The sequence below is a fragment of the Stigmatopora argus genome, chromosome 21 (genome assembly GCF_051989625.1).
Source record: "Stigmatopora argus isolate UIUO_Sarg chromosome 21, RoL_Sarg_1.0, whole genome shotgun sequence".
Taxonomy (NCBI): domain Eukaryota; kingdom Metazoa; phylum Chordata; class Actinopteri; order Syngnathiformes; family Syngnathidae; genus Stigmatopora; species Stigmatopora argus.
In genome coordinates, this window is record NC_135407.1 from 398,296 (window position 1) to 420,662 (window position 22,367).

Genomic DNA, 22,367 nt, shown 5'->3' on the forward strand with positions numbered 1-22,367 from the left:
GGGCGCCGCCATGTAAACGAAGCTGTCCGGAGACAGGACGGGGCTCCGTTCGTCCTCGTCCGGACCGGAGCAGCCGGGCGGTTCGGGTACGGGGCTTTGGGGGGCGGCGTTCACGAGCGGGGAAGGGGGGCACTCGGTCAAAAACCGGGGAGGTGCCGACACGGCCAGGTAAACAAAACTATCCGAGATGACAAAGGCTTCGGCGTCTTTGGAGTTCGAGGCTAGCGCGCCGAGGTCGCTTTTCTCCGGGAACTGAAGTAAAGAGGACGGGGGCGTCCAGCGGCCGAGTTCGGCGACAGAGTCTGATTCAAAGGGACGGCCAGGTGAACTGGAAGGAAGGTTGGAGGCGGATCTGGGGGTGCTGGCTTTGGGCTCTGTCGTCGTCTCCACGGCTGGCTCGGCCACGTCCGTGACAATCAAATTCAGCATCGCTTTCTCAAAAGAAGTCAGGTCGGACTCCTCCAGGGGGATGGTGGGGGTTTCATTGTCCGCATTCCTTTTTGGCTTTTCTTCAGCTTGAAGAGACCGGAAGAGACGGGAGGGATCCTCAAGAGCGCCCTCGCCGGGGTCACAAATCAAGGGGTCAAACGGACCCACGTCGACCCATTCCTCGGGCGCAAACGGATTCGCGGGGACCCGAGGGGATGGAGCGAGGCGTGGCGACGACGCTCCGCTGTCCGGTCGTGAGGCGCTCCCGTCGCCGGAGTCCGAGTCTCGCTGGTAACCCAGAGCAGAGTCTGCGGTCTCTTCCGGGTCACGTCTGTCTTCGACGTCGTCGTCGATCAAGCAGTGTTCCTTCTCGCGGTCCCGCGCTCGCTTGATGTCAAAATCTCTCCAGCTGGAGGCTTGGGGTACGGGAAGGGTCCCTTGGCGGGTTTCCCAGTCGCCGTCTGAGCTTTCCCGTGGCTCTTCCCCAACGTAAGCGGATGAATACGGCTGGAGGGGCTCGGGGTCCACGCTCATCTCCGCCCCCTCCGGCCCTTCGTCCTCTTCCTCGCATTGCCTCTCCAGCTCCAGGAAGAGGTCGTCCGATTCCGCCTCAGAAGTGGGACAAGACGAGGCCCCGGGGGTCGGGACGCCCCCGAAGCCCAGGGGAGGGGTCAAGACGGGCCAGCGTCCGGAAGAGCCGGCCAGATCCCATCCCTCCGATTCCAGGGTTTCCCAAGACTGGTTGACGGCCTCGCGGCTATCCAGTTTTAGCACGGCTTCCCACTCTCGCTCCTCCAGTCGGGCTCTCTCCTCGGCCGCCAGAGTCCACGTGTCCTGGCCCCGGAGCCTTTCCAGTTCCCGCCGCTCCCGTTCCTCCTCCAGCTCCTCCATGATTCTCCGCTCGTCCTCCTCGAACTTGAGCTCGGAGGCCGTGCGCTCTCCCAGGCAGCCCGCCCACGCCAGCGGGCGACCGACGGAGGGGGACGGGGACGCTTCTCCGTGGGCCGGACGCTCTTCCTTCGGGAACGGCGACGGAAGATCCAGCAAGTGGTGCGCCTCCTCGTCCTGGCCGCCCAAGGGTGGGAGGAAGTGCTGCCTGGAGCCCCCCGGAGTCCGTTTCCCCGGGGTCATGCCACGGGGCCACGTACGGGCCTTGGTCGGGGGGCAGAAGACCGGTTTGGGCGGGAGGAGAGGCGTATTGTCCCCCTGGTCCCATTCCAAAAGCGGAGAATCCCTCTCGGATTCGGCGCTCTCCTCCGGAATTTGCTTAATTCCTTTCTTGGGGGAGCCGGTCGCCCGTCGCCGCCCCGAGCTCTTCTTGGGGCTCGGCGCGGGGGAGCGCTCGCCGGTCCCGGGGGCCGGGCCGAAGTTCGAGACCGGTTCTTTGGCGGCGGAGGCCACGGCTTCGGGCGCCTTTTCTGCTTTGCGCGATCTTGGTCGAAGCTGCTTTGGCTCCAAAGGATGCTGCCCTGGCGAGGAAGACGCGGGAGACGAGGACGGCGAGGGCGAGGAAGGCGGTAAGGATGGCGTGGAGGGCCAAAGGGGCGAAAGGGGAGCGTAGGGCAGGCCGGCGGCCGAGGAGCGCTTCTCCAAACGTTCCACGGGCGCCAACTCCAACCTTTCGGCAAACTCGGGGAAGGTCGGCGGCATGAACGCTTTCCAAGAGCGGCGGTTGGGGTTGTCTCGCTTTTCTCCGCCCTGATGCCGCCTCTTGGCCGCCAGGGACGCTCCCGAGGCGGAGGCCGGGGGCGGGTTGCTCGGACCCGAACCCACCGCGCCGGCGGGCGGCGACATCATCCGAGCGTCTCCGGTCAGCTTGAGGGCATCGAAGATCACCCTCTCGTCCAGTTTGCGAGCTCCTCCCCCCGGGTTTTCGCCGGCCCCGGGGCCGGCGAAAACCCCGCCCGGGTCGGCCCCGATGGTGCCGTTGCTGGATAGCGTGCCGGCCTCGCCGGAGCCCAGGGTGCTCCGCGAGGGTTGGCGGAGTTTGGCCCCGCGGTCGATCTGCTCGTTGATGCGCATGGTGTCGTAAATGGACCTCTGCGGGACGTAGCAGTCCTCGATGTAGGCCTCGTCCTCGTCGCCTTTGCCCAGGCAGCGGGGGCTCTCCTGGAGACAGTCGGGGCGACTCAGGGGCTTCCCCATGTCGCCCCGGCGCAAAAGGGCGGAGCGCCTGACTTTGTTTCAGGTGCACCCCCCTCTGGATGGGGTGTAAACAAAACAAGGGCCCAAAGGAAAGGGATTCTCTCCCAAGGATTTCCCAGAAAGGTCTCTTATGTGGCTCGGAGGGCCGCGCACTTCCGCGGTATTTGCGCGAGGTCGCGTGGCACCGGCGAGGGAGCGAGACGGGCGGCCTTCCTCCCTGCCGGCACCATATTAATCACACCTGCTGTTTATTTAAGAGAGAGAGAGGCAGCGTCATGGGCTCCCCCGCCTCTCCGACGGACAAAGTCCAACGGCGGGCGATAGCGTCCTTTTGTGCCGCCTTGACGAGAGAGGAGCGTGGCGGGGGTGGCGATGGCGGCGACGGCGGCTTTTCCCCTCCATAGTCAGGGAGAAAAAGTCATGGCGCCTCCGTCCGAGCTTGGGCCATGTCGGTCGGCGGCAAAGTACGGCCAGGAAAAGTCTCCTTTTAAGGTGACAAAAGCCACTGGCTTATCGGCAAAGAGCGAGCACGTGGAGAGCACCGATTCAACGTCCGACTTTGTGGAGGAAAATGGCAATCTTCTCCCGGGTAAATCCCACTTTGAAATCCTCTTTCCTTTCACTCCTGGTCCCGGGATGTGGCGCAAGTCCCGAGCCGGCCGGCCGGCCGGCGGCTTCTTCGGTCGGTAGATCAGATCCAAGCGGGTCGATCCGGGGCCGCCGCTGGGATGTGCTTTCCTGGCGTTGGGGGGCAAAGCCCCAGACGTCCCTGGCAGACGGCTACTTCCCTCCTCGTTAGCGCGAGGAAATGCGAGGACGTTCCGGCGGACGATGTTTTCTCCACGTTGGCTTGCTATTTTTCTCTCCGGGAAACAAAGTGCCACGCAGTTCCCCTATTTTTTTCCTCCTCTTCTTTTCTTTTCTTTCTTTTTTCTGCCGCTGCGTTCTCTTGCTTCTTCTCAGGCCACCGCACAGCAACTCAAATGGTTTGCAGCTGCTCAAAAAAAATCTCTCTCTCTCTCTCTCTTTCTCGCTCGCTCGCTTTCTCTCCAGCCCACTAAACGCCCCCCCCCCCCTTTTCTCCCTCGCTGTTTGTATTTGAATTCAACTCCGTTTGTTCTGTTTCCTGCATGGGTTTTAAAAGACAGGAAGTGCTCCAATCATGCCGGTTTCCTGTCTCCCCCCCCAAAAAATACAAAAAATAACAAAGCACCAGAGAGAAAGTTATGTGCATAGGAAATACTACGGAGAAGCGGCCAGACAAACAATGAAGCAAAACCAGCAGAAAGTGGAGGAAAATGGCCAACTTTCACCCCTTTTGAAGCACAAAAAGCTCCAGCGATAGCAAGCGGGCAAAAAGCGGGAGGAGCAACGGCGGCTTTTGCAGCGGCAAAGCGACAGGCGAGGCTTTGTGCCTCCTCGGCCCCAATTAAGTGCCTTAAACACGCAGACAGATAGAAAAGTGGGCGATTCACACACAGGCTCCACTTGCGCATTCTCATCTGAAACCCAATCCGAGCCGGGGGAGACCGAGGGGCCGGGCGGGACCGGGCGGGGGTGGCGCTGGAGTAGCTTTAGCGGTCTGGCACTTTGCAATTCCATACAAACGGAGCCAGGGGCGACGCCGTGAGCCCCCAGCCCGAGGAAAGCCTGCTTACATGTGACGGAAAGTTTCCACCATGCAGCGGCACCTCCGTTAGCATATGTGGCTCCCAAAACAGGCTTTTTGTTTGGGGCCTCGCGTAAGGGAATGCGACCGGGAACGTATATGATACGATAAACCTACATCCTAAATCAGGGTTGGGCAAACTTTGAAGAAGAATTGCTCATGCAGGTCATCCAATGATTTCCTGTATTTTGACCGCATAAAAAAAAAAATTATAATAATTTGGACAACGTCGGCGGGCCGGATTAAAAGGCCTAGCCTAACGGGCCGTAGTTTGCCCATGTCTGCCCTGAATGATGTCTTGCAGTTTGACACATTTCGTAAAGGACTAGATATACGATCGCCACCAACAAAAAGAGCGTAGAAGCTCACGCGCAATCACAACAAGGGCGCCGACCCTCCTCGGCCAGCGTCAGGCCACGGTGGAGCGTCGCTCCACCGTGGCCGGCGTGGCCTGCATGTCAACTGCGCTAAATACGCCACTCTTTCTTTGCGAGCGCCAACACGCACGCACACGCACGCCGTCAGTTGCGCCGCAGCTGTCGGCGTGCGACGCGCCTCACGCTAAAGTCTCCCTTCAACAAAAGTTCCTTCTTTGTTGCACACGCCCACATACAAAAACAATCCATCTGGCGTCATCAGACAACGGTTCGTCGCTCTCTCGCGCGGAACCTATTAGCGTCGGAAGAACGAAAGGCAGACGGAAGAATCCGACGTGGAGTCGGTCGGGAACGCCGCCGCGGCAACGAGCGAGACAATCGCTCAAAGTCTGACCTTTTGAAGCCGGGTTATTAGACTTGTGTTTTACGGCCAGTCGTTAAATTTGCCGCCAAGGCGCCGGGCCGGCTCCAAAAAAAACCCCCAAATATTCCAAAAATGGTCGACTTCCTGCGTCTTTTCAGGCATTTTTGCGACTAATGATAGACATTACATTGGACTGCACTAGGAAAATAAAATGGCTTTTGCCAGCGTGGGAACGCCTCGAAAATGAAGTTTTGGCTTACCAATACGCAATCGAGCAATTGCGAAAAGTCCGCATAAGTGAGTTGAACGATAGCCACGATAAAAGGATTAAAGGCATTTAAAGGAGACATTGGCCCGCCCGACGGCCTCTGGTTGTTGAGCAGCCAAAATGGTGACGTGACCCCGGCTGATGTGCTCCATCTTAAATTAGATGAACCCACATCTTCCCTTTAATTATCTCCATTCTTCCTTCATCGTCGGCGTCCCAGAGGACAAACAAGTGCCTTTGACAACCAAGTCTTATTTTTCTGCGGCTACCGTATACCAACATTCTCTAGCATGATCAATGGCTTGAAAGTTACTACATAACATTACTATATTGCAACATACAGTAAGCCTATATTACACAAACCCTAAAGTAGTCATTTTAACCTTATTCATCCATATCGATGACACAACAATCAACAATCATTTGACATTTGATCATGGCGGCACGTAACACAAACAAAGGGAAACATAGCCGTTCCAAGATGGCGGCAGCCTAACCGTAGAATGACAGAAAATAAGGGCATTCAATTCAATTCAATTCAACAACAAGCATTTGGGAAGAGAGACAAAACGACACGGCTCCATTTCTGTTCCGCATGCGGGAGGACCATGATTGCTAGCCTCGTCGCCTGTGGAATGTTCCAACAGCTGTTTCGGAGTATTGGACAAGATTGCTTGGATATGGATCCAAAATGATTCAAAAGCTAAGGATGGCGGGCGAAAGAGCTTATTTGGCGACTCGGCTCTTTTTCTTTGGATTCAAGATGACTCAAGAGCCAGTCACGGGATGATGATCAAATTTGCGGGAGGTGTTTGTCATATGAAACGGAAGATGTCCAAACAAAAATTGGAATTGAGGGATTCTTTCTTTCTTTTTTTTTTACATCCAAGCTCCTCCTCCTCTTTTTGGCTTTTAGCTGAACATTAACACACGCACAGAATTATGGAAAGTATGTCTACCCGTGCACAGCATGACAACAGGACCACGTTCGATACGCACGTGTGAAAAATGCAGCCGGGAGTTTCCACGTCGTAAACACCCGACGGTTCACTTGTTTTGGGGCGATAAACGCGCAAACACTTGAAAGACAAAACAAAGGGAAAAAAGGGAAAAGGCCCCTCCTAAAAGTCGACCTGCTTCTGAGACAAAAGAGATAACGTTTCATTGAGAAGATATCGATTTTTCTTTTAAAAGGGGGCGGAGCCTGAGTGGGGTCAAGTTTTGACATACTAAACTAATTCACAACAGCTGAGGCAACACCCAAGCTACAAGTGGAACACCCACACCCACCCACACACACACACTGGCAAACCGAGTCAGCTCAATCCATAAAACACCACAAAGTTACATTTTTCTTCGTTCGGCACGCGGGGGGCACGTGTGTGCGTGTCACGGGACGGGAAACGTTCGGTCGGACAAATCAACTTTTCCCCAAGTGATGTTTTTTTTTTTAAACAATGACATCAGCTTCCTTCCCCAAAAAAAACAGGAATTGAGGGCTTTCTGAGAAGGGCGATTTGTGCGCCACGCTCTTAACTCCGCTTGGAAAAGACCCCGCAGTTCTTGCCCGACCCACTTAAGTTCCACGAGCTAATGGACGGCCATGGCGACGGCACGCGTGTGTCACGATGAGTCACCGAATCAAATATAAGGGTCTCTCCTCTGCGCAGAATCCCGCAGTATGAAGTCATGTGAGCTGGGCGGGGGACAAAATCCTGGCAAAAAAGGCGCACGGAGGCCGAGCCCTAATGGTGGGGGAGGGGGGGCTGGGGGGATACGCATCACCCCGGACAGCTGAAATTCCTGCGCCGTCCAGAAAAAGACGGCGAGGAATCAGAAGCATCCAGCGGCCGGGTTCCAACGATAGCCTGGTGGGAACCGGGTGCACCGTGGAGACCCCCCCCAGTGTTAACCAAGTGTCCACATACTCATCCCCCCACCCAGCCATGATTGGAGGCATCGGTATGACATCATGACTGTGGATCGGGGAAGGATCCCGTGGGGGGGGGGAAGGGAGGCCAGACGGGAGGGGATCGCTTACATCCACGACATGGGGAGTCAACAAAAGTGGGAGGGAGGGAGGGGGCGCACGCCATGCTTTGTCCCCCCCCCCCCCACCAGTTTAAAAGTTGGAGCGCACAGGGTAACGGCTGCTAATCTTAACTTCACCCCAAAAAACTCGACCCTAAGTAAATATAAGGTGGCTTGTACAACAATCAAGAGAAAATGATGGATGACATCGTCACCATAAAAGAGGAAACTCATCAATCCCTCACTACAAAGCAAATATAACAACATTTATCATTTACACTTGCGCGGTATACATGGTCTTATTGTGCAGAACTATGATTAGAATGGAATATTGATTTGAGCACCATCCCAAAAAAGGTTTCATAGTCCGAGCTGGGAAGGACACATGAAGTCTGCCATTTTGGATCAAACTATTTGCTCTTCCGCAACTAAACAAACTCCTAGTATGGATTCAAAAGAGATGCTAATTTGAGAAAGAGCTCAGCGACGCCATCACATTTGACATAATCCATAAAACAGATACACAAGTTCAATACCCAAGCACGCGTTTGTGTGTGAGCAACGTGGGAGTTTGACAAATGCGCAGAATGAGGAGAAAAGACGCCAATGAGAAAAAGAGCCCATTCCAGTCGCTTCCTACGCGCGCCGGATTGTTCGGAAGGAACGCCGCACGTCCATCTCTTGATATAAAGACCCGCCGAGCCGTGACAAAAAAAGGAAAGAAGAAGAGGTCCTTCCTACCTTGAATTCTTCCAGCTGGCCCTTGACCACGTCCACTTCGGAGCCCACGGCGCTCTGCGCGTCCAGAGCCGCCTCGGCCGCCCCCAGCGGGCCTCGCAGCTCGCCCAGCAGCCGGTAGAAGTCGGCCACCCGGCGGGAGGCGTCCTCCGTCTGGAGCAGGCGAGCTTGGCCGCGCTCGTTCAGCTGAAAGGATGTCAAATGGACATTTTTGCTTGGAACTAACATGTCTTCTCATTATTATTATTTCTCTCTTCGATGCTAAAAGTTGTAAAAAAAAAAACCTCTAGTGAATAAAGATCAACCTTCTGTCATAATATTTTTCAATTCGATTTCAATTTTCAATTTCATTTGGTGATGCGACCATGGCCCGACTTTTTTGCATCTCTTGGACTTTGGGTCTCACCTTGGCGGCCTGCCGGGCGAGCGCCTCCGTCTCGCGGCGGAGGGCCAGCAGGTCGGGGGAGGAGCCCTCCAGCCGCAACATGTCGGCGCAGCGGACGGCGTGCGTTTCCAGTTGGGCCCGCAGGGCGGCCAGCCGCGAGAGGAAGCCGCCCAGCGCCTCGGATTGCGAGGCCAGCGAGTCGGCGTCGCGGCCGGCGGGGCCCAGCGAGTCCAGCTCGTCGTCCAGGTCGGCCAGGCGCGAGAAGACGTCGCGCACGTGCGCCTGGACCTCGCCCACGCCGTGCAGACGCGACTCCAGGGCCGAGCAACACTGCTCCAACTGGGGGAAAAATAAAAATAAAACAGACGGTTATTCACTCGGGTTCTTGTCTTACCGAGTGACCATTGGAAGACAAAAAATATTTCAACTCAGACGGCACAAGATGTCACTTGGCGTGCACAGTTGCCTTCGCCAATGGCTGGCAATGACTTAAATACTATGGGGGACAAAAAGACATTTTTGGGGGGCCAACCAAGGGCTGCACACAATACATAAAAGCAATTGAACACAAACACTTTTCTGGCTTAGCATTTTCATTTTAGCATGCTAAGAGAGCGTGAGCAGGGGCTCCGTTGAGAAATACGACGGGGAGCCATCTGGCAAAAAAACGGTTTACGTCTCCAAAGCTCCTAAGGCTACGACGACCATATATGGTGGCAGGAAGTAAAGAAGGCAAAGGCCTTCTGCAGTTCTGTTTTCTTTCAGCTCGAGCGCAAAAATACTGACTTGCGATCCATCTCCATGTAAACAGTTTAGCTCAAATGTGAAGCATAACTCCCCTCGTGCTAATATTTACGCCGCAGTCCTACTCAAACGCACCCAAATGTGTTCTGGGGTGAAATCCACCTCCTCCCCAAAATTGATATACATTCTCAGAAGATGAATTCAGGGCTCATGATTATTATTAGCCACCTAGCGCGGATTTTGTCTCATCTTACGGATCCCCAAAAGTCTCCATTTATCGTCTTACCTTCCCGGTGACCTCGTCAAACTCGCCCTGGGTTCGACCGGCCCGCTCCCGCAGCCCCGGCGCCCCCTCGGCGCCGGCCTCCGGACTCTGGGGGGCGTCCCGCGCCAGTCCCTGGGCCAGGTCCCGCAGATATTCCACTTGGGGCCGCAGGGAGGCCAAGTTCTCCTGCTGGCTCCTCAGTCTCTCCAGGCTCTTGGCGCTGCACGCCTGAGACGGGAGGAGGGCGGGGTCACCTTTCTCTCCGTACCCTCGCCCTTTCGACCTCGACCGGACGTACCTGAGGCCCCAGAGCCTCCTGGACTTCGATTTGGTGCTTGGCGGCCTCCAGACGTCTGTCCACCGCCTGCCGGCCCTCCTCGAACTCCTTGAGACGAGCCGAGAGCTCCTCCAGCTGCGACGTGCGAGCGAGGAGACCTTCGCTCAGGGCGTCCAGACGGCGGTTCAGCCGCGCCTTCTCGTCTCGGACCTGCGGGGATAGGACCATGTTTTCCTCTTAGCGTACGGGTTGGGTTGGAACGGATTTAACAGGAACGCTCAAACGGTAAATCGGAAAAGTTTCTTTGAAAAATTGGCCATTTGGGCCACTCCGGGGCGGGGTTAGGGGAAAAGAAATGTAAAAAAATGGCACCTCCTCCTCCTCTCCGAGGCAACACTGCCCCAGGAGCTGATCGGCGGCCGCGTTGAAGGCCTCCAGCAGGGGCCGGCGTCTCTCCAGGTCCAACGCCAGGCCCCTGGCCTTCTGCAGGGCGGCGTCCAGGGCCGGCGGGTGGAGCGGCGGCCGGATCTCCGCCTCCCTGGCCTCGCACTCGTCCAGCGGCGGCGCCAGCTCGTCCCGGAGCCGCTCGTAGCTCTCGGCCCGGCTCAGGGCGCCCCGCAGCGCGCCCTCCCGATCCGACAGCCTCCCGTTGACGTCCTCCCAGTCCCGCCGCAGGGCGTCCAGGCGGGAGCGCCAGGCGGCGCCCTCGTCCCCGCCGGCCGGGAGGGCGGCCAGCAGCGAGGCGCCTTGCGCCAGGATCAGCTCGTAGGATCCCCGCTGGGCCGCCACGTCGCGTCGCGGGTCGGCGAGGGCGGACAGCAGCGAGCGTAGCGCCTCGGGACGGCGGGGCAGGGCGTCCGACCGCGGCTCCCCCGGCTCCGTCTGGCGGTCCAGCCAGGAGCGCACGTCTTGGAACGTCTGCTCGAGCTGCTGCGTGGAGGACAGGGCGTCCTGCAGTTGAGACAGACTGTCCGCTGTGGAGACAAAAAATAAATAAAAAGAGCAGAGCTCAGGATTTTTTTTTAATTGCAAGCCTCTTCCTCACTCACCCGCACGTTCTTCCAAGCTCCTGAGCGGCGCCGCCACGCTCTCCAGCCTCTTCTCCAACTCGTCCTTCAGGTAAGGCTCGGCCACGATCCGGGCCAGCTCCCGGCACAGGCGGCCGGCCTCGTCCAGTTCGCCCAGGCGCCCCTCCAGCTCCGAGCGGACCTCCCCCGTCTCCCGCAGGCGGGCCCTCAGCGCCTCGGGCCGGGCGCCGGGCTCCGTCGACGCGTCCAGCCGCCGGGAAAGGGCGGCGGCGCCGGCCGCCAGCTCGCTCAGCAGCGCCCCGAAGCGCTCGCCGGTGTCCCGCGCCCGCTGGATGTTTTCCGAGCGCCGCTCCAGCTGGGCCGTCAGCTCCCGCCAGCGCCCGGAGACGGCGTCCAGGCGGGCCCGGACGTCCCGCACGTCCTCGGGGTCGTCCGTCTGCGACAGGATCCCCTCGGCCGAGCGGCTGAGCTGCTCCAGCTGCGGCCCGCGGGTTTCAAACTCCCGCAGCATGAACTACGAGAGGGGGAGATGGGAGGCGGGTCACCGGCCGCTCCGGCAGACTCCGGGCCCCTCGCCACCCGCGTACCTGCACTTGTTGCTTCTGCGTGCCGAGCATGTTGGCGTCGATGCTGAGCGGTCCCAGCACGCTCATCATCAGCTCTTTCTCGCAGAGCCACGGGCCCAGCTGAGACGCCGCCGTCTCGAAGCTGCCCAGCCGGTCGGCCCGGGTCTCCAGCTCCGCCTGACGCCGCGTGGCGCTCCGATTGGCCGAGAGCCAGTGGGAATCTGGACGGAACGGGGGGAAAGGGTGCAACTTTTATAGAGTGCCGAGACGGATTGCTTGTCCAAAGTTTAAAAAAAATCCCCAAAAATGTACTTTGAAGTGGAAATGTTATTTTCCATTCAATTTATTCTGATTCAACCGTTTGGGTGTTGATCACATGATCACATTTACCAATTTGGTCCTACGCAGCTGGGTATGATGACAATGAGGCTTTTGTCTAGTCAATGATGATGACAAGCCTATATCTGATTTTATTGTATTCTTTTTTTATCAAGCCGAGTACAATTATGACGACCACTACAAAAATTGAGGAAAAAAAAGGGAGATTGAAAAATGTGCCTAAAAGATTAAAAGAAGCGACTCAATGTTTTCTGCCGTGACTCAAAAAGTAGCTGGGGATGAGACTTCTAAAAAATAAATAGCAAAATAGCGTCGACCGCCGCACGACTTTTGACCATTGGACGACTTTACACGCTTTCCCGAGTGGCCTCATTTTCAACTTTGAATTTAGAAGCACGTACCGATCTCCTCCAGCTCTCGCCTCCACGCCTCGGCCTCGGGGGAATCGGGCTCGTCGGCGATGAGCTTCCTCAGGGTGGCCTTCAGCGCGTCCACCTTGGGAGACTGCTCGGCCAACTGGGACAGCAGGGCCTGACCGTGGTGGAAGGGGGATAACCAGAACGCTCAAAGTCAGTCGAAAAGTCACGATCAAAGGCAAAAGCCAGAGACGGCAAATAACCCCTAACCACCTCGTTCTCCCGGGCCTGGGCTCGCGCCGCCTCCGGCTTGGACGGCGAGGCGGCGCTTCCCCCGGCGAGGAGCGCCGCCTCTTTTTGGCTCAGCCAGCTCCGCAGCTCGTCGGCGTCGCGCCTGGCCCCGCGCCGCCGCTCCAGGGAGGCCCGCAGCCGGTCCAGGCGCGCCGCCAGGTCGGCGCCCAGCGCCTCGTGCCGCCCGTTGACGTCCGACACGGCCACCTGGATCTCCGTCAGGTCTGGGGGAGGCCGCGGTCTATTTAGAAACCCGGGCGGAAGCCGAGAAAGGCGGGCGACGTCCGGACAACCTTTGCAAGTGTGAATTCCGTTGATGGTCCCGGGAGCCGAGCCGTTGAATTGGGGGGCGCCTGTTTCCACACAATAGGACTATGACGCCACAGTGGTTTTACTTTGACTCGAGTACCTCCAAACTTTCTCACCACTTTTGCTCTCCGGAGCCGTGACGTCGATGACTCGCGCCTCCAGCTCGGTGGCACTCTTGTTCAGCTCCTGCACCCCGGTGGCCCGCGACTCCCACTCTTGCAGAAGCTCCTGAGAGGCGGGGCGGGCGTCAACGTCACGGCGATCCGATTTAAAATAAAGGGGAGAGGCGGGACCCACCTGGAGTCCCTGGACTCGCCGCTCCAGCGCCTCCGTGTCCGGGGTGACCTCTTTGGCGGGCAGCTCCTCCCGCGCCGACTGGAGCCACCGCAGGAGGGAGCCGGAGAATCCGCGGAAATGGACCAGCTGTTGCTCGCAGGCCAAAACGGCGTCCAGTCTTGAGAAAAAGAGAAGAAAAATGTATTAGTTAGTCCACGTGATTCAGATTCATCCGACTATTTGAAAGCTACGGCGATTCTCAAAGACCGGGATATTTTTTCTATCACCTTTGTTGGACGTGGGCCTCCAGTCGCCGGAAGTCGTCCGACACGCCTTTGAGGCGCTCCAGCAGGCTTTGCGTTGGAGCCAAAATGGGGGACGTGCTGATTTCTTCTCCCAGCTCGCAGAATGACTTTAGCTGAGGAGATTCTTGTTGCAGCTCGGACTTGACTTCCTGGAAGAAAAAAAACTGTTTGTATGGCGAACGTCGTTTTGTTTTGGACTCGTTCTTCAGCCGACCTCGAGGGTCTGCCTGTAGTCGGCCACGCCGCGGTCCGGTCGGGCCGCCGGGCCGAGATCCTCGGCGCGTCCGCGGACGAAGAGCTCCAGGTCGGACGAAAGTCGCTCGAAGCTCTCCAGCTTGGGCAGCAGCGTCTTGAGTCGGGCCTCCCGCTCGGCCTGGCCGACTTGGGCGGCGGCGAAGCGCCGCGTCAGATGGTCCAGGGAGGCCCCCAGCCCCCCGGCGCCCGAGGCCTCGGGACCGGCTCGCAGCAGCTCGGCCACGCAGTCCCGGGTGGCCTCCACGCTGCCCTGGTGGGAAAGGAGCTCCTGACGCAGTTTCTGAGGAGGGGAGAGCACAAAAGCCGTCCATCACTGGGAGGGAACGCCTTGCTATCAAATCAAATTTAAAGCTCATCATGTGCAGAATCCAAATGGAACAAAAACCCAAAGTGACTCCCGCCCAAAATTGAACGAGTTCATCCCACAAACTGAAGGACAATGACGCTCGCTACCTGGTTCTGGGTGAGGGCCTCCTGGAGCGCCCGCGCCGTGGGTTCCACGGGCCCGGGCTCCGGATCCAGCCCGTCCAGCCAGGCCAGCAGAGACTTCAGGCCTTCCTGAACGCTGACCGAGCGGGCCACGGCCGTCTGGAGCCGCTCGGCCCGCTGGGAAACGGACTCCGACAGCGAGCTGAACCTTTTCTCCAGACCGTCTGTGGGAAGGCGAACAAAAAGGTCGGCTTTGGACGAGCGCTTAAGCGAAGCGGTCGGTCCCGACCTGCCGAGCACAGGATATCCACAGCCTTGAGGGATGGAGACTCGTCGGCGCTGACCAGGGCCGTCCCGGCCCGTTTGACTTTCTCCAACTGAACCGAGCGCTCGGCCAGCTCGTCCTGCAGCAGCTGAAACGGGTGGGGAGAGCGGAGAGGGAAAATAATGAGCTCCAAGACAATTTTGGCTTCAGTTAGGTTCCCGAGGCTTTACCTGGATCTGCCGCAAGGTGTCTGGCAAGTGCCGTGGGTCCGTGTCCGAGGGGTTGCCCGTACTTTGGTTCTGCTCCTGGGCGCTGAGCCAGGAATGGAGCGAGACCACCTCGTCCTGATACTGCTGGTAACGGTCCAGCAGACCCGGCAGGCGGCCGCCCAACTCGGACGACTGGAGAAAAAGCCCAATTGAGCGGACGCTCACCTCGCCCACTACCTAAAAACGGCTCACCTTGGCGTGAAGAGAGGTATATCGCTGATTGGCGTCCCGCAGCTTGTCCGTCACCAGCTGCTTGGCGGCCTCCAGGGAGGCGTGGCCCTCCTGTTCCGGGGTGCCCTGACACCAGTCCACAACCTTTTGGCCCGAGATGGAGACGAAGCGCAGGTCGGCCTTGTGGCAGATGATGTCCTCGGCCAGCTGCGTTTGGAAAAACAAAATATACGGTAATCCCTCGATTATCGCGGTTAATGTAGACCAGACAAAAGCGGTGGGAAAAGTCCAAGGTACCTTTCTGTGCTCCTCCATCCGGTTTTTCAGCTCTTGGGCATTGGCCTCTCCTTCTCCCAAGCCGCCAAGGTCTCGCTCGCTCTGCTCCAGCCAGGCGCCCAGATTGCCGTGCTCCTGGAGGAACTTGGCCAGCTCGTCCCGCAGCGCCTCCGACTTTCTCAGTCGCTCCTGCGAACGGCGTACCAGCAACCGCGTCAGCGATACTCCACGCCGATCCGCGGGTCCACCAACATGGTCCTCGTCGGCGAGCGACCTGGCAGCCGTGCAGCTTCTGCCGGTGTTCCGTCTGCAGGAGGTCCAGCGAGGCTCGCAGACGTCTTTTCTCTTCGGGGGAGAGCGTGTCGTCGGCCCCTCGTAGCAGCGAGCCGGCCGACTGGCCGATTTCCAGGAGCCGGGCCTGCTGAGCCTGGAGCCGCCGGAGCTCGGCCTGCGTCGCAACACATCCAAAGTTACTCATGGGCAGACGACTTGACAGGAGACACAGAGCCGACTCGAAAATACAAAAAGGTACGCCCCCTGGAGTAAAGGTACAAACCTGCAGCTCCTCCATGTGCGAGGCGACGGCGGCATCGGGCTGCGGCGGGGAGGACAGGTCGGTGACATCCTGATCTTTTGGTCCATGAGGTGCGCTCAAGTCCTTCAGCAGAGAGTCCATCTGGTCCTGAGTGTGCTGGAGTTGCTCAAAGGCTTTAGCCTGATGGAAAGAAAGAAAAAGAGAACTAAGACGAGTAGAAGGAATTTACCAAGGAACATCATCTCACCCTCTGCGTGTTGTGTTGAAGCGTGGCGCTGATGGTGGTGTCCACCTGGGACAGGGAGGCGTCGGCCGCCTCCGTGGCGGCGGCGTAGCGCTCCTTCAATGACGCCAGCGCGCCTTCCAGGTTCTTTCGCTCCTCGGCGCTCAAGCCGTCGCCTCGTTCGGCCAGCAGGTCCCCCGCCCAACGGACGGCTTCGGCAACCTCGTCCGCTTTGGCCCGGAGATCCTTCTGGACTTGCTGGAAAAAGATACAAGAGCACGGGTAAGAAGCAAGAAATGGTGGGTGGACTTGATCTTTGGCACCTTTAACTTCTTCTGTCTGTCCTGCAGGGCGCTCATGTCGCCCGATTCCGTCACCGGCTCCGAGTCGCGATTGGCCAAAAGGTCGCCGGCTCCCGCCAACCAAGCGCTGAGACCTTCCAGTTTTTGAGAACATTCCGATTTCTGCCGCTGAACCACCTGAAGACACGGAGGAACGCCGCGGAGAAAGGTCAATGCGTCTGAGGAGGCTAATGGCGAACACTCGCGCTAGCTAAACCGTGAGCATGTCGTGTCCAGATGCACACACTCCATCACACAAAAAGCACACCAACGGGTCAAATGTCTTTATTATTTCCGATTTTCCGGGTGGAAAACCCAAAGCTGTTAACGCGGCGACGTGAGCGGCTTCCGTCCTCATCTGCAAGAGCAAGGCACACATGTTAATGACACGAGTCAAAGCCGAGCAGTGTCAAATGTTCAAAGTAAGCGGAGGTGAGGAATGACGGCGGCTAATGCGACCGACGTCTTGACGTTAGGTTTAGTTGGGGGCATTGGGTTAGCTCACCGGTCACCTCGACGGCGACAAAAACACCACCGAATATCCGTCTGCAACGCCGTGGTATTGGGTTAGTAAGAGACGGCTGGTGTCTGCTTTCCCAACCTTTTCTGGGACGTCAACGTTCGAGCGTTCCCGTCGCGCATCGGCTCGTCCCACGGCGCCGTGGAAGGCCCGCTGGAGTCGCTGGAGCCGCCCCAGGAGGCGCCTGCTCCGCTCCGGCGCCAGGTCCCGCGCCCGCTCCGACACGAAGACCTGGACGTCCAAAGCCACTTGGGCTACGTCGCCAGAGCGAGACGTCAGGCTGGACAGGAGCTCCTTGGGAGAGAGCGCTTGAAAAGTCACGCCGGCTCTTTAGCCGAGACCACGGCGGCGAGATGATGGCGAAGGCTACCTCGGGGAGCCGTGAAGCTTCCTCCTCCGTATTTTCATTTTCTTCATTGGCGAGCGCCTCCGTCTCGGTCAACCAGGACACGAGAGCCTCCACGCGTCCGCCCAGCGAGTTCAGCTCAGCGTCGACAGCCTCCTGACGTTTTGGACGCAACAATTGTACCGCGTTCCAGACTATTTATGAACGCTAACGGTTTGGCTCGGCCCTGGAGAACCTTCTCCATCTGATGGATAATTACCTGGTGAGAATCTCGGTGGTCTCGCAGGCTTTTCACCACGTCCCCGGAAAGCGCGGTGGCCGCCCGATAGGCTCTGGCCAAGCTCTGCCCGTCCATCTCCAGAGCCAGGAGGAGCTGCGGAGGAAGATCTTCCGAGCTGGAGCGCAAAAGCTGTTGGGCCGCTTTCACTTCTGCGTCGATCTCGGGTTCCAGGTCTCGCAGCTCCACCTCCAGTTCCTGCAGACAAAAAAGTTGTCTAACGGGCAACTCCACGGGACCGGAATATGAATGACGGAAATTGCAAGAGGACTGTTTGGAGGACCTGCGTCTCCCTGATGATGTCGTCCAAGGCGAGAAGGCCGTGTCCCATGGACTGCTGCTGCTGGCGCTTGAGACGGACTTCCGTGTGTCTGACGGCGGAGAGCAGCGCCACCATCCTCTGGTCGATCTCCAGGCACTCTTGACGTGCCAACGACGTCTTCGGGAAAACAAAAGCAATCAAGACGGGCACGCAGATGTAGTCAACCATTGGTTTGTGACGCTGTACCTTGCCAGAACAAGACAGAAGTTCATTTTTGGTTGGAAGCACATCTTCAGTTCCTTGAAAAACTGGAATGGCCTCGAGAATTCCAGCAGATTCCAAGTCAGAAGGCTCTTCTGAAGGGAGTGCGTTTTCTGGAGACTTCACATCTGGAGTTTCAGTCGGAAGAAGGAGCTTCTTCTGTTCATTTTGCGTGATGACGGAAGCCTCAGATGAGACTTCGACTTGAAGATGTGTTTGGCAAATTGGGGTTTCACCAAAAACATCAGTGTTTATCTTCTGGGAAGGTTCTTCCTCAAGGGCGGCAGGTGTTGCTTCCTTGCTGGAAGAACTTGGCCGCCCTGGGCAAAAATTGGATTTCACTGGGCTTAAACTTCTTGTAGAGGTTTGTACGTCTCCACTGGGTGATGGGCTATCGGGTGACCTATCCGAATGGACTTGGAGCATTTTTTTGCTGACTTCTGCTGTGGACTGAGAACCTTCCATTCCTTGGCTTAGACAATGAGTAGCTGGGTCTACAGAACTCTTGGGCCGCTTACGTCCTTTCCTTTCCGCCTGCTTGACAACTGGAGGATGCTCCTCGTCAGAGGTCTCCTTTGGAGAAACACCTGCGTTTCCATTGGCGACCGACACTTGTAGTTTGGCCTCTTCTGTCCTCTTACCATGGTGGAGAGTTCCTCGGGCATCAGTTGTCGCACTCTTCTTGACTTCCTCGGCCTCCTCCTTCTCACTTTGTTCCGCTTCCAAAACTTCCGGAAGACTCGGCTTTGCGTTGGCCTCCCGCCTGCCGGTTTCTCCAACCGTTTGACCGTCCGTCCATCGTTGTGGTGGGGACGGGACGGAATGACCGTCCTCCGCTTGGCTTCTCCACTCCACCTTCTGGTTGGTGTTTTGGAGCGAGGGAGCGGCAGGTTCTTCACTTTGCTCTTTTAAAGCACGAAGACGAGCTGCTACTTCAGTGTGGGATTCAAGTTTGTCTTCTGGAAGAACCTTCTGGTCGTTTGGCCTGGCGCCTTCCTCCTCTGACCTTTTGGTCTTCTTTTTGTTTCTCTTCTTTTTTTTGCTTTTGCATTCTGGGCCTAGACGCTCCTCCAAAGGCACTTCCTGCTGCTCCAAGGTTTTGGACCTTGAAATCTGTCCGTGGGTTCTGCTCCCTTGGCCTCTGAGCTCCATCCCGTGCTCATTCTCACTTGGTTCCACGTGTTCTTTGTCTCCTCTGTCCTTGACGTGGTCACCACCTTTGTCAGGCACAACCTTCTCTAGACCATCAGCATCCACAGTACGAGTTTCTTCTCTGGTTTTGGACTGCGGCTTTTCGGGTGGACCCCGAGACTCTTTGCTGTCCTCTTTCTCCACACTTTCCTGACTACTCGAGTCACATTCTGCAGCTAAACATTCAGCATTCTGTAAAACTGTGGCCCATTCTTTCTTCTCTGTTTTTTCTGCAGCGCTTGGTTGACGCATCCTCTCTCCACTGGTTTGTTCCGGTTGCTCTTGGGCAGAGGCTGGGTCTGTTTCCAGGTACAAAATCTGTCTTTCCCCATTGTCCTTCACGACAACATCGACGTGGTGTCCGAGTTTAGCCCGTTCTTCCTCCCCGTCGGCTGTTCCGGAGTCGGTTAGCAGACCATCCGTGGATTCACACAGTAACTTCTCAGGCGGTATCACCGCCGACTTTGCGCGACCTTCGTCCTCAACGTGCGTCAGGACGGATTGCGGAAGCAAACATTCTGCTACGCCTCCTTCTCGTTCATCTGCGCTTCTCTCCAACTTACCGACGACAGCCTTTGTTGTGGAACTCTCCGGTTCGCTGGTATGTGGAATGGCCTTTTCTATTGCTTGCTGTATTCTCTTCTCAACACCTGCAGCAAAGTTCCTCAAAAGGTCCATGGAGCGCTCCGGATCCCCGCACGTGTCCACTTGGGTGACAACGTCACTGGTTTCTGCACAGGTCCAAGGTTCTTTAGGACCCCATGAAGGCATCTCTGGGCTCGCTGAGGTCTTTGTGCTTTGTGAGGAGGCGATGGCCGTGCAGGTATCCTCCAAAGGAGGGTTCTCCTCGTTTTCTGACTTGGGTTGAGTTGTCTGTAGATGTTTGCCTTTTGCCCCTTCTGAATCTTTGAGACTTTTCAAGTTTCCAGTTGAAATTCCAAGTCCAGGTGTGTCTTTTTCTCTTGCTCTCGTGTTTCTACCATCTGGCTTTTCTGATGGCCCTATCAAATCGACGCTAACATTTGAAGCGGACTCGGGTTTCGCTTCAGAAGAGTCTTGTACGACTTCAATGTAAGTTCCATCTTCTGCCTCAGTTTGTCCTTTTGCCTTCAAACTCAGCACTTTGAATACATCGTCTCCGGCGACCTCTCCGGCCTTGGACTCGGTGGTTTGGTTGATCAACTCCACTAACTCGGGTTCAAAAAGCACGACACGTTTCCCCGAGTGCGCGTCGGCGTAGCTGCGAGCCAGGAGGTGGGACACCAACCTGCGCTTGGAATCCGTCCCGACGGCGGCCACCGATGGGTCGGCGTGGTGGAAAACATCTGGCAGGTGGATTTCTCGCAGAATTTGGGCGGCACGGGGCTCCAGGACTTCCTCCGGGGTCAGAAGTCGGAGACTCTCCGCCGCATACAGCGCTCCGACGGCGTGTCGCCGCTTGAGGATTTTTCGCGCCAGCTCCCCCGAGATAACGCCCCGCCGCGAAGCCTCGGCGATGGACAGAACTCGTCCGGATTGGGGCCAGAGGATTCCCTCGAGAGCCCAGAGGGACTCCAGGACCAGCAGGGCCAGACGGGGGGAAAGGAGGTCCCGATCCACTCCCTCCTCCAAACCAAGACGATTTGCGGTGGCCGGGTCCAGGATCCCACCGTTCTTCAGCTGTCGCGCGAGCACGGAAGCGGCCAGGTCCCGGTCCAGCAGCCCGCGATCGAGCGCCTGCCGCACGCTCAGACCATGTCCGGACCGGGGGTCGGCGATCCCGCCGGCGTGCAACTGGGCTTCCAGGAGGCGGGCGGCCACCTGTCCGTCCATCAGGCCCTCCCGGATGGCGCGGAAGATGCCCACCTTTCGGCCGTTGGGGAGGCGGACGCTCCCGCCGGGTCGCTGCTCGACCGGAAGCAGCGGGAGGCCCGTGCGCTGGTCCGCCACGCAGCGTCGCAGCAGCTCGGGGAGGTCGACTCTCTCGGCCGTGTTGGGATCGATCAACGGCCTCGGCCGGAGCCGGGCCCGAAGGCTCGGGCTCGGCGAGCGCTCCAAGTCTTCTTCTGGTGTGAGGAGTTGGAGAATATGAAGTCCCGCCTCCTCCTCCACCAGGCCGGACTCCACCAGCGCGGCCCAGGCGCGCACGTCGGGGGCCCGGCCGCCCGTGGCGCTTTCCGCCAGGAGCCGGGCGCGCTCCAGTCCCGCCAGGGAGCGCCAAGCGTGAGCGTCGATCAGACCCAAAGAGAGACTTTGGTCCAGGGGGAGTCCGACAGGTCGGTGGGGAGTCAGGAGACCCCCCGTCGTCAGCAGCTGGGCTTCCAGGAGAACTCGGGCCGTGTCCCGGTCGATCAGGCCCCGCTGGGCGGCCTGGAAGACCGGGAAGATTTCCACGCTTCCCAGGTCGATCACGCCGGCCACGCAAAGCGGCGTCTGCAAAAACGAGACGGGTTTGAGTGGCAGAAATGATCCCAGTCGGTCAAAGACATGCGGCCCGCACGTGACGCTTGGTTAGAATTAGGCTATCTGTTAAAAAGCTCCGCTTTTTTACTTCCTCAAACAAAGCATTCGCTTAAGCTCTAAACTGGATCCAAAATGAACAAACAAGCAGCACATCATTGAAGCCTACTATTTTTCGGCAACAAAATAGAAGAAGCGAGCAGTACTCACCGGCCGAGTGGCGCAAAGGCGGCGAGTCGCCGGGGTTAGCGTGGAGCGTGCCACGCTCCGTCCCGACTCGGAAACGATACGTTTGCAATTTTGTCGGATTCTACCGTAAAGCCTAACAATACGTCCACGTCCGCCAGGCTCCGTCGTAGTCGCTGGCCGTTGTTAGTGTTGTTGGTGGTGGTGGTCAAGCAAATAAAAAAGTGTCACACGGTTAAAAGACAACTGCATTAGAACCAAACCAAGAAAAATCTGAGGCAACTGCATTAGAAACCAAATTGAGACACACACACACACACACACAAACGCTCACGTGATCTGGACACAACATGCTCGTGGTGAGTTGGTTTTGTTTTTGCATAGCGCACAAACACAACAGCAAAGCAACATCATCATATACATTTCTAGGTGGATTGATGTTGTGGATGACGCGGGTGCCTACCTTCTTGTCCTCTTCCTCGGCCAGTCGCCTTTCCAACTGGCTCATCTGCTGCGAGGAGGCCTCGCGGGCGTCCTGGTAGGCGGCGCTCAGTCGCTCCAGCTGCGCCTCGGCGTCGGCGCGTTCTTCCGGGCAGAGCCTGAGGGAGGTTCGCCGCTTGAGGGACCGACTCGGCGGGCGAGACGAGACGAGACGGAAGGCCGAGGCCGGACTTACTTGGCGCCTTGTTTGGAGAGGAGGAAGGCCCGCGTGTTCGCCACGGCTTCGGACACCTCGTCTTTCTTGGCCGCCAGTTGCTCGCTTACGGCCTGCAGGGAACCCAGACCAGGGAAGACGAGTCAGCCGACGGAAATTGGACCGCTCCAAGGAAACTGACCTGTTGCGCGGCCAGCGAGGACTCGGCGTCGGGCCCGCCGCTCCGTCCCCGGAGACCTCCGATCCAAGACAGCAGGTCCGACACTTGGCCGACTCTGGCCTGCTTCTCCTCCTCCACCTCTTT

General features: G+C 57.8%; 1 protein-coding gene across 1 annotated transcript in view; it reads right to left on the reverse strand.

Annotated features, from left to right (window-relative positions):
• Positions 1-22,367, reverse strand: part of macf1a (microtubule actin crosslinking factor 1a) — a 51,486-nt gene that overhangs the window by 17,769 nt on the left and 11,350 nt on the right. The window contains 31 exon segments of the mRNA XM_077591229.1: positions 8,025-8,207; positions 8,428-8,745; positions 9,437-9,643; positions 9,714-9,902; positions 10,065-10,666; positions 10,742-11,234; positions 11,308-11,507; positions 12,027-12,156; positions 12,255-12,496; positions 12,566-12,625; positions 12,698-12,809; positions 12,879-13,035; positions 13,145-13,311; positions 13,377-13,697; positions 13,871-14,070; positions 14,136-14,259; positions 14,342-14,512; positions 14,573-14,758; positions 14,849-15,016; positions 15,102-15,275; positions 15,384-15,542; positions 15,610-15,843; positions 15,909-16,064; positions 16,480-16,740; positions 16,817-16,948; positions 17,052-17,267; positions 17,353-17,508; positions 17,578-21,195; positions 21,872-22,007; positions 22,085-22,176; positions 22,245-22,367. Of these exon segments, the coding sequence (XP_077447355.1) occupies positions 8,025-8,207; positions 8,428-8,745; positions 9,437-9,643; positions 9,714-9,902; positions 10,065-10,666; positions 10,742-11,234; positions 11,308-11,507; positions 12,027-12,156; positions 12,255-12,496; positions 12,566-12,625; positions 12,698-12,809; positions 12,879-13,035; positions 13,145-13,311; positions 13,377-13,697; positions 13,871-14,070; positions 14,136-14,259; positions 14,342-14,512; positions 14,573-14,758; positions 14,849-15,016; positions 15,102-15,275; positions 15,384-15,542; positions 15,610-15,843; positions 15,909-16,064; positions 16,480-16,740; positions 16,817-16,948; positions 17,052-17,267; positions 17,353-17,508; positions 17,578-21,195; positions 21,872-22,007; positions 22,085-22,176; positions 22,245-22,367 (9,687 nt within the window).